At 38.8% G+C, this 11,072-nt stretch overlaps 1 protein-coding gene across 2 annotated transcripts in view; it reads left to right on the plus strand.

Moving 5' to 3' along the window:
* Window positions 1–10,833, plus strand: part of LOC134539682 (DNA ligase 3) — a 454,246-nt gene extending 443,413 nt beyond the window's left edge. For both annotated transcript variants that reach the window (XM_063381877.1, XM_063381878.1), the window contains 3 exons: window positions 640–718; window positions 7,997–8,130; window positions 10,719–10,833. In XM_063381877.1, coding sequence (XP_063237947.1) covers window positions 640–718; window positions 7,997–8,130; window positions 10,719–10,737 — 232 coding nt within the window. In that variant the 3' untranslated portion in view covers window positions 10,738–10,833. The remainder of the gene's footprint in view (window positions 1–639; window positions 719–7,996; window positions 8,131–10,718) is intronic.
* The last annotated feature ends 239 nt before the right edge of the window (window positions 10,834–11,072 follow it).

The following is an 11,072-nucleotide window of genomic DNA, read 5'->3' on the forward strand; positions in this document are numbered from 1 at the left end:
GATTCTTGAAAGCACTTAAGGGGCTTGCATAACACCTTTATCTTCATTACTCTGCCATATAATGTTACGGTCACTGCTCAAATTTCACAGTTATCCTGTGACGACGAGACGAATGCGCACCAGTTCAGAGACTTGCGCTTAGAGGCTATACCGCGCTGGAAGCACCAGCTAGCGTCGCGCTTATCATCCCGCCTCACTAACACACATACACCCCTGACGAGGCGGGCCCCTTAACAGAATAACACAGATTGTAAGAAGTTAAATAGCAAACATGTATAAAAGTTATAGTTAAAATAATCTGTTCGTTAAAGTAATAAAACATATTTGAATTAATAAGTGCAAATAAAAGTAAATTTATCAATTAAATAGTAGATTTCATTTCACTCCTTCTTTGTATCCATACAAAATAGTGATAATTCAATAAAAATGATTCAATTATATTCATAAACGTATGCAATCATTTCATCAATGTTTTGTTATGGCGTTGTCACGTTAATCTATCGTCCGTAAACCGACTTTACAGACAACCAATTTTTTTATTTTCTTTTAAACACGTGTTCCACGGGGATCTTCTTTTGGAACACTCGTCTTGCATTGTGAAGTGTCTCTGACGCAGCTTCCTTGACGTATTCCTCGCAGCTACGGCGGGTCGTTCTTGCGCGCCGACGAGGCCGACTCGTGCACGCACGTGGTGCACACCGACACGTCTGCCAGCCAGGTGAGTGTCTCAGGAGAAGCCTAAGATGTACATCAAGTTCTGTTCCTGCCCGAACACGCCGGAATATTCACCTTCGGACAACCCCGGGATTTGTTTCAGTTTTGCGCAGGAAAAATGAATCCAAATATTAAAAGTGGTCGGTTAGGTTAGCTACATTAAAACACTTTAAAAAAACTATGGACGGTTAGTTAGTTTAGTATAGCTACATTAAAATAAACAGAGAAATATAAACATATATAAACCCGAGGTTGGCCGAAGGTGAATATTCGGGCGTGTTCGGGCAGGGACAGAACTTGATGTAGGTACATCTTAGGCTTCCCGTGTCTCAGGCCCTGAACCCCTGTGATTAGGCGAGTGTCCGAGTTCATTCTTGTCAAACATTTTGTCACCATTTCCTAGGCTCCTATGGTATATGAAATAAAAATAAAATATTTAATAAAAAGTAAAATAAAATTGCATAAGTTATTTTGAAAATGTAGCTATATGTAGCAAAAAAATCAATGTTGACTGTTGTGATAATTTTTTAAAATATTATTTTTCAGTTAAATAAAAATCTTGCGTCAATTTTTGTTTTGTAGTGATTGAAAAAAAGTTATAATAAAAAAAAATAATAGTCTATTTTCGTACCAAAATTTATTACAATATATACAATAGCATTCAAATAATTGTCCAAAAAAAATTATGTCTAAGGGTACTTATTGCCAGACTAGCGTTAATTGAAGCTTGGAACTCGCAGTACCTGTCGTGATAGTGTGCGATAAGGGACTGCAGATGCAACAGGCCATACAAGCCGAAGTGTAGAGATTGTTTCATACAAGCGGTAATTGTCGGGTCGCGGTCGAGGGTTTACGAAGTGCCGTTCATCAGAGATCAGGGAAACATGCAGATGGAGCGTGAGGTCAGATTCTGGACGAGGGGAGATTAAGCCCAAAAGGTGGAGGGGTTTTTCCAGTTAACTACACGTACCAATATGGCGGCCGTTTGTTCTCAAATGTGTCAGCTGTAACTGTATTGGAGGTTAAATTGGAAAATTAATGTTAACATATCATTACATTTGTATTATGAAGATTCGTTTTGGACTTTTAATATACATAAACATATCAACCAGTAATATATTGATCAAATTTTCTTCCGAACAGCTTTCCAACAGTCGTTAGTAAAAGCAGGATAGAACAGCTGATACAAATATAAACAAATGCCCGCTATATTGGTACGTGAAAATAAGAAGGAAAAAATGGGGTAAAAACTGCTTCACGTCTGAGGCCAATGCTCCATCTGTATCCTTTCCTAATCTCTGGTTGTGATTTGTAAAGTTACGGCATTCTCATCATCATCATCATCATCGCCGAATCGCGCTGCTCAGAACATTGGTGAAATTGTGCTCGACCGCGACTGATGATGTCTGATAAGTATGGTCGTTAAGCCACAAGTCACTGCCATAAAAATGAGTCCTTCAATATTGTTCCCACATTGCAAACGCCACGCTTCAGCCAAAGTTCTGGGTGTCCAGAGAACATGGTGCCAACCATCAGACAAAGAGCTTCTTTGGAAACCAGTTCCCAAGAAGTAGTTTGTGACGCTACAAGAAAGAGATTGTAATTTTGTGCAACACATGGCTATGGTTTTTTTGCATATATGAAATACTTTTTTTGAGATAATATTGAGAATTCCTTACAAAAATTGGAGCATAATTTTTTATTTTAATTTTTTCCAGTCAAGTATTTTTTTTTTCGAACCGTGGTAAAGATAATCGAATGTTAATAATTGAACTTTATTTAGTTTAATTATGCTTTCTAGCTAATATCCATCATGTGTTGCAATGCCTCAAACAATTTTTTTTTTTGTAATATGTTTGAAATAGGTACACATATGCATAGCATCCCTCTATATTTGTATCTATATTTCTATTTATATCTCTCCTTATCTCTATCTACATTCTTCACTCTTTATCTTTCTCTATATATATCCCTCTAAATCCATAAATATATATATCTACCTCTACATCTCTCCTCTATATACCTATATCTATACATCTCTTAATGTCGCTACATCTGTTACTCTATACCAATAAAAACTGTTAAAAATCTATATATTTTGATCGACATTTTAACCTGTCACAAGTGTGACATAGGTATATAAAAACACGCGCATATTCGAATGTAACGTTATTTCAAAATTTCAAAGGTTGAGAAAATAACTTTCTGAGATTTAAGATTTTGAACGAACGAACATTTTTTGTTTCATTTTTATTTATATAGATTAATATGTCCAATTAATACTGGAAACTATCCAGGGAACGGTTTACAAGTAACTTTAATTATTGGAGGTACTGGGACAACACAGAGTATAAACGCCCGGTTAAGAACCCGAACCCAGTATTACTGCGAACACTATTTTGTAGTGATACAGTTGTTTTCGTGTAAATTTTACATGAATAATTCTGATCTATTTAAAAAACCAAAATAGGCGAGTGTTTATAATTGGGTGTAAGACCTGTATACAGTCAGTAGTCAATAGTCACTACGTGGGGAGATTTAATCCAATTTTTTGGCAGCTAACCCATCATCCAGTCAGAAAAAAAAATTACTCAGGTTTTAAATGAAGAGGTTAAGTGAAACTGTAATCCATTAGGAGAATAGAAGCATTTATTTCAGAAAATATTATTTGAATCACTATAGTTTACCAATTTGGGCAAAATTTTTTGGCACCATTATCTGATTGGGGTGAAAGCAAATAAATGTATTTGTGTCTTTTTAATAGTGCTTAGAACAGATGTTCCTTTAGTACCTATTTGGTTTATTAAATGTGGATTGAGCAACGTCATGTACCTACAATAAATAAAACTTTCAGGTGATGGCTAAAAACTGACTGTGCGCAGAAAGGAGACACGGAAGTAAATAAGTCTGATCACTGATGATAAAGAGTTTGATAGCTTTTAAAAAGAGTAACACACTCGTGGTAAAGTGATGGTACGGTTTAATTATTGCAGAGAGATGAAAGAGGAAGCAAGTTCCTGAAGTTAATTCGAAGCGGACAATAGGGATGATTCCCAGAAAATCAAAGTTAAATGATCAATTAAGGTGAAAATGTTGAACTGTGCATGAGCATGTCTCGCGAGTGAGTGTCGTCTTCGTCGCGGAAAGGGGCCGTAGCGGGGAGGACGTTGGACGCGTCTCGGAGTGACTTTGATTGATGATTAACGCTTCCCCAATTAGCAAGTTTCTCGCGGACTTGCTTGCCGTTGACTGTGTGACGTCACGGGAACTGCGCGACTCCCGCCACCCTTAAAACTCCCCCCCCCCCCCCGTCACGGTACCTCTTCGTCTTACCTTTCGCCGATGAATTAGCAATTATCCCCGGAGATGGGAGTCCTTCTGGAGTCGTAATGAGGTCCTTCCATCCCGACCTTCACCCGGCTCGGACAGGATTACGTAATCGTCAGACCCCCCTCGAAATGTTTCAGTGGAGGGCCTTAAGGCGGATTAGGCCCTTTGCGATTCTTATATATATATATATATATTAAACCATAATAATTTGCAGCACAGCTTCCGGTGACTCTACCGGCCATAAGACCTTAGCTGACGCCCTTGGCCGGTGTCATAGTTTGTGAACTAGTGCGATAACTACACTGAGAGAAAGAATTGTTTGCCTCGACAAAATATTTGTTTGTATATGGCGAAATAAATGTAATTTGTTAATTCAAGCAAATATTTTGTAGTAGGAAAGATTCTTTTGACCCAACAAAAATGTTGTTTTCAACTAAACTGTATATTCGGTTAGGTGTAACAAATCATTTTTGTTACTTACCAAGTTTGGTTAAGCTAACAACATATTTTTTGCAGCAAGTAAATATTCGTTTCGCCACATACAAACAAATATTTGTTTGATTCAAACAAACCTTTTTCTCTGTGTACTACATTTTTTTTACTAATTTAAACCATTATATTTTTGGACATACCGACATACCACCAGTTTTAGTTTGAACTGTATGCCATATAGAACACCCGAGGAACCGACTAAGAAAGGTGAATACACATCCAAACAGATAACTAGCCAAAATCAGCAGATGTTGAATGTAAGCATTTCAACAATTAACGTGTAAACATTTGAACATCGGCTAACATTTTTATCCTTCTGAAGTACAGTGCAAACGTGGCGAATGTACGAATTAACGATTTAAATCAATCTTCCCCTTTTGCATGAATCATTCAAAGAACGTAGGTTACTACAGTTTCGGTATTGAAGTAACCAGCGGACTGAATGCAAGTTCATGGTTACGATAAAAACGTGTAGTTGATTATCAATCATCTTTCATTCTCGTGTAGTTTCATGTTCTCGGTTTTTTTTTTTCCTTGACGTCAATACGCATGTCGAATAACATCGATAGTTGCCAACCAAAATTTTAAACTGTATAATGAAACTGCTCCGATAAAAGAAGAAAAAAAGCTTTAAAAATACTAAACCCTGGCTTTCGACCTGAATTTCTAGAACGAATTTAATTAAAATACTGTATGTCTTGTTAAAATGCATTGAACAGGTAATACTAAGAAGTTTCTCTTTGGCTTTGTTATCTTTGGTTTGCGCCATACATGGCAGTACCGCCGTTACTCTTTTCCGTTTCAAATGTGACTTCCGTTCCATTCGCGAAATCACTCCCACCAAAATGCCGTATACTGAAAGCTAAGTGTTAACACGTAATTTACTAGCATGCAGTGTGGGGCTCCTTACGAAATATAATTGGCCACAATAATGTTGCGTGTAGTTGTGACGCTGTTTACGTAACCGGGTATCTCCTGTCTTTTGTTTTGTTATGTGTTGTAATTACCGCATGTTGCGTGCTCGCTGTACTTTACCCGGCGCGCCGTCTCGCTGGACAAACGGCAAACGACAAACGACAAAAGGACAAACGAAAACCCGACGCACTTCGTGAAGCCCGCATTGCGTGGAAGCGACGCTGCGATAAGAGATTAAACCCCTACTGCTGTGACGTGGCAATTTAGTGGCATCCTTTCCTTCTGACTACTCCCCCCCCCTCCCCCCCCCTCTTCATCCTCCCGTCTTCACAACTCGCAGCTTGTTGCAAGATGGCAATCCAGCTGGCCTTTCCAAATCGATGACAAATAATTAGAGACCTGAAAAATTCGTGTGTTCATTTCGCAATAGACTGACATCCAAAAAAGTATACCTTCGTACAGCTTCTGCGATTGGCCCACATTTTATCCGGGGAACTTCGCGCCAATGGAAAAACCTAAACCAAGAAAGTGCCGAATCATGGACAAATTGGTTGAGACGTCTCACGAATCAGCAGCCAATGAACAGGTGTCATTTCCTACAGTTTGTTAAGTACTGTGGAGTCTCTCCTAGAGGTCAATGAACCCGCGAATTTTTCCGGTCCCTACAAATAATTAATGACACAAAAGTCAGAATGTTTTAGGGGCAGTTGTACGGCGAGTAGCAATTTAAACTAATAATTACGAGTGAAATGATTACCCAATTAGATTTCATTTATTTCTTGGAGCGAGGCTCATTCACTCACGTTCTCAGTATTGCACTTCAGCTTACATTTGTGCTTACGTGCTCACGTTCTTCTTTAAAAATAAAACACCGTGCATATTTTGAAAATATTATATCCATTGCCCAAAATGACAATCTCAAAACAAATATGTTTGTCACGTTAAATTTTTTAAGATCTAAATAATTATTTAGAGCACTGAAAATGCCTTGTATTTATTTTGTTATAAATAATTGACAGTAAAATCTATGATAATTCACTGAGTTTCTGACACATACGAAGCTTACGTCTTAATTCGTTGAAGAGGAACATTTCATAAACCTGAGTACCTGTCTTAATAGTTTGAGTTGCGCGTGTTTAGAAGTTGTTTGTTAAACAAAGTTCTCTAGTTTGAAGGGCAATTGAAGATTACATTGTTCGACGTAAGTTTTTTCTTAGAATTGTTGACTATTATTCATTATGATAGCATTACTACAAATAGAATTAACCATTTTAAATCAAAGTTTAAAATCTAATATTGAAAATAAGACAGTTACAATTTTTTTTCCAATTATTCATAAACGTCATTAGTCAAATGACTAATGAATATTCTGTACGCCATCTTTACAGTACATTTTCAAGGTAACAATAGAGTAAACTATTTTTAGCATATTTAGAAAAGTATATTAAATATTTCATTTATTTCATTTATTAATTCCATTGTATTTTTTGATGTTTCCTTTCTATGAGTCCTCCAGTGTTCTAACTTATATCCAATTTTGAAAGTTAGTTTCATTTAACTTTTTTTGTATGTGTACAGTTTACTGAAAAAAAAAGTCAGATTATAAACAAGAAAGATGTTTTTAATCATTAGGTATTTCAAATATGCAGCGTTCAAACATAGGGTGCTCGATTGGGAAAAGAGTTAGAAGACGGGGATAATAATGAGTGAATCACACAGAAAACTGTAAGACTGTTAGCAGGTTTTTCGGCTTGTTACATTTGTGAGCCTCCATTGTGAACCTAAATCGTGTGATTTACTGCAGATGAATATACTCATTGTTCACTTATCGAAATTACTTGCCATAACCACAGATGGCGGTGGCAGCATTCTTTGGCAAGTTCGTTCTACAGTGCACTTCCATACTTGCGCACTCCCATACTTGCTACTTCCGCATACTTCCCGTCTCACACGTGCTACTTCTTGGATACTCTAACTCATTCTCATACACTGGCACAATAGCGGATACCGGAATTTATTTCGAAAGAGGAGATTTGAAATATATATATATATATATAAAATAATTTTTTTTTGTATTCAAAAACCTACGTTACCAACAAGGGGTGTGAACAGTTAAATTATCATTCTCAACATGCATCACTGCCTTTGTGGTTTGTGAACCCAGGTGTCGTGACAGCTCACCTTGTATCGCTCAAAATAACGTACTGCCTTCACCGAAATCTCGCATATTACTGTATAACTTCAAGGGGGTGGTTATATATCCTCATATCCATGTTGAATTTGTTGACCACAGTCGCATACCTTTTTTTAACTCGCTTGTATAGTTACACACTTGTTTCAAATAATGATTTTTCGTGCAAATTTCCTATCCACCCGTCTTTGAAGTGTCGCTTGTAACGCAGGTGACAGCCATGCGCCTTTGTTCCCCTTTATTGAATTTCCATACATGGAATGATCGATGTATCGAGATGTGTGAAAGCTTTGCCAATACCAAGGATAAGTGTAGACGAGGCCTCAGCGCGCGGCTGTGTGTGTGTCTGTGAAGGTGTCCCCGCACGGTCACTGGCCGCCCTCCGCACGCCACGTGACCGCTGATTGGCTGCGCGACTCCGTCAGGCTCGGGGAGCTGCAGGACGCCTCCAGATACGCCGTGCGCGCGCCGGCGCCGGTCGGACACAGGTCAGCAACCTTCCAGCACTGGTCCGCTCTCTCGATCCGCCACCTCCTCTCGATCTGCCACCCCCTCCCGATCCGCCACCCCCTCTCGATCCGCCACCTCCTCTCGATCCGCCACCTCCTCACGATCCGCCACCTCCTCACGATCCGCCACCTCCTCTCGATCTGCCACCCCCTCCCGATCCGCCACCCCCTCTCGATCCGCCACCTCCTCTCGATCCGCCACCTCCTCACGATCCGCCACCCCCTCCCGATCCGCCACCCCCTCTCGATCCGCCACCTCCTCTCGATCCGCCACCTCCTCTCGATCCGCCACCTCCTCCCGATCCGCCACCTTCTGCACGACTCCCCCGCGGATCCTAGGCTTTCGTGGCCATCGCCTGAAGGTGTTTGGCTCCTGGGTTACTGGGTAACTGCTTCCCTGGATGGCGACTGCAAGGTCGGCTCAAGCGTCGACCTGCCTAGAATCCAAGCAACTCCAACTTAAATACTTAAATCCTTTGTGTTAAACTTTTTCTTCTTTTCGATCAAAAGTTGTATCGGAATATTAAAATTGTAGATACAGTATTTGAGGCAGCGGATTGAATTTTATAAGTATTCCGAGGCATCTCTGAATTTTTTAATGTCATGATTTGCAACTGCCTCCTTTCTTTGTTGGACTGCCCCTCCCGACAATATATTCTGCAGCCGCCCCCCCCCCCCCCCCCCCCCCGCCCCCGCCCGCCCGTCCGCCCGCCCTTTTCTCTTCCCTTCCCAAACACACACGATCAGTCAGAACTGACAGTTCAGACTGATCAGACGGAAAATATGTACTGACAAACTGATGGCTTCCCTTCAAATCGGACTGTGGGCTCGAGAGCTCATGGCGGTCTTTAAAGCCTGGTCTTTATAATGCCTCCAAGCGCAAGGCTCTGAGCTGGCGCGCGGTCTTTTCGTCGTGCACAGGACAACTGTGATATCTGAGCGGTGACGACAACGTCATAAGGCCGAGAGTTTAAGATAAATGTGTATGGCGGGTCCCTCGGGTGCTTTCAAGAATCTCAACCGGGAGTTTCATGCCTGACAGTAGTGTAGAATAGGGGCTCAGAGCCAGGCTCCAGGTTTGAGGTAGCGGTGCCGAGATTCAAGATGTGGATCATGACGTCACGACAGCCATCTTGAACTCAAAATGACTCAAAATTTCTAAAAAAAAAAATTCCATTTCTGTTTTGAGGGAAAATTTTCCGTTTTATTCCTCTAAAATTAAAAAAAAAATTAGGAATTCGAAAAACCTCAAAAGAATGTTGCCTTAGAAAGAACACAAATTCCTAAAAATGGCTTAAGAGACTCCTAAAAGCAAGCCGCCATAAACCGTTCATACATGAACCTTGACCATAAAATACAAATTCTTTAATTTTTTACCAAAAAAAATTCTGAAAAAATTCCAAAAAATATAAAAAAAAAATTGCCTACTTAAATTGTTTGGTTATTTTATAGATTTCTGTCCTTGTTTCGATTCTCGACGAGAGTAAACATAATTTATTTATAATAAACTAAAAATAATCTTAATAAAATCAATAATAATATTAAAAATGTCTTACGTCACATCCTCCATCTTTAATTATAACTTATCTGCTGCAACTATCGTTACACACGCCATCTTAAAAATCTGTAATTTTAATGCTAGAAAATCGGGAAAAATTTTTAAATTAAAAAAAAAAATTAATTAATAAAATTTAAAATAAAAATATTTTAAATTTGTTGCACATTTCGTTACGGTTGCCATCTTGAATTCTATAAACGTTGCTTGTTTCGTTACGCCCAACAGCTTGGATGTGTATGACATAATCGTTGCACGTTTCGTTACGGACACCATCTTGGATTCTATGTCGTTGCACTTTTTGTTATGCCCGCCATCTTGAAAATCCGTAATTATTATCAGTTTTTGATGGTAAAAATTTAAAATTAAAAAATTATTAATGAAATTGCAATACAATATTATTTTATAAAATGCACCTACGTCCTCGGTTTGAATCCGGTGAGGGCAATAATAAAAAATGGTGACAGATCCTTCTTCCACGGAAGCCACCGACAGACTGACCTCACACCACTTATGCCAAGGTATATATATGTCGCCAGCTAGTATGACGTTATGTCCGCCATACTATTAAAATTTATAACTTGGGCATTTATTTTATGGACAAAATAGTGAATTCGGACGGTATTATTTCAGTTTGAGTCATTCTCTCTGTGATAAACGTCACTAAATTCTCTGGAAAAGCTGTTTGTAGCATGCCTGTCACTGTTTACTCCAGGAACTCCATTAAGTTATGTACTGTGCTTATCGAAGTCAAATATCCTATATTGGATATTTCGCTTAGCTGTTGATAATAAGGTGGCTTTTTACGGTTCTTATTACTTTTTATTTAATGAGAAAAAGATCATAAACTGACACGGTAGTTTATGAAACATATATTGACGGTGACTGAGCAGTTTTGGAATTTTTTCTATGCGCTGTCATTAATGCTCTCTTGTTAGTGTGCATGCCATTGTATAGTCAGATGTGCCAAACATGAGTTTTTTTCTGATGTATAATTGGTGCTTTATTTCAGGTCTGGACAAGTGACATGAGCTGCAAGGCAAAAGCACATTCACAAACAAGTGCACGTGCGTATATAACTGATCTGTACGATTTTCGAATCAAATAAAGTTTTTTTTTTTTTTTTTTCGGTGGTTGGTTGTTTATTCCAAATCTTTCCCTGTTGTCAGAATTCAATTATAATTATTTAATGGGATAATTAGTGACACTGCTGATAGTATCCTTAAATCTTTACGAAATTTTTTTTTCTCGTGATATGTGCTTCGGGATTCAAGGTCAGATATATCCGATACCACGCTTAGAAATTTAATTTAAATAGGGTTAGTGATGGGTCGAATACCAATTTTCTCGAATCCGAATCTCGAAT

The sequence above is a fragment of the Bacillus rossius genome, chromosome 15, assembly GCF_032445375.1.
Source record: "Bacillus rossius redtenbacheri isolate Brsri chromosome 15, Brsri_v3, whole genome shotgun sequence".
NCBI classification, from domain to species: Eukaryota; Metazoa; Arthropoda; class Insecta; order Phasmatodea; family Bacillidae; genus Bacillus; species Bacillus rossius.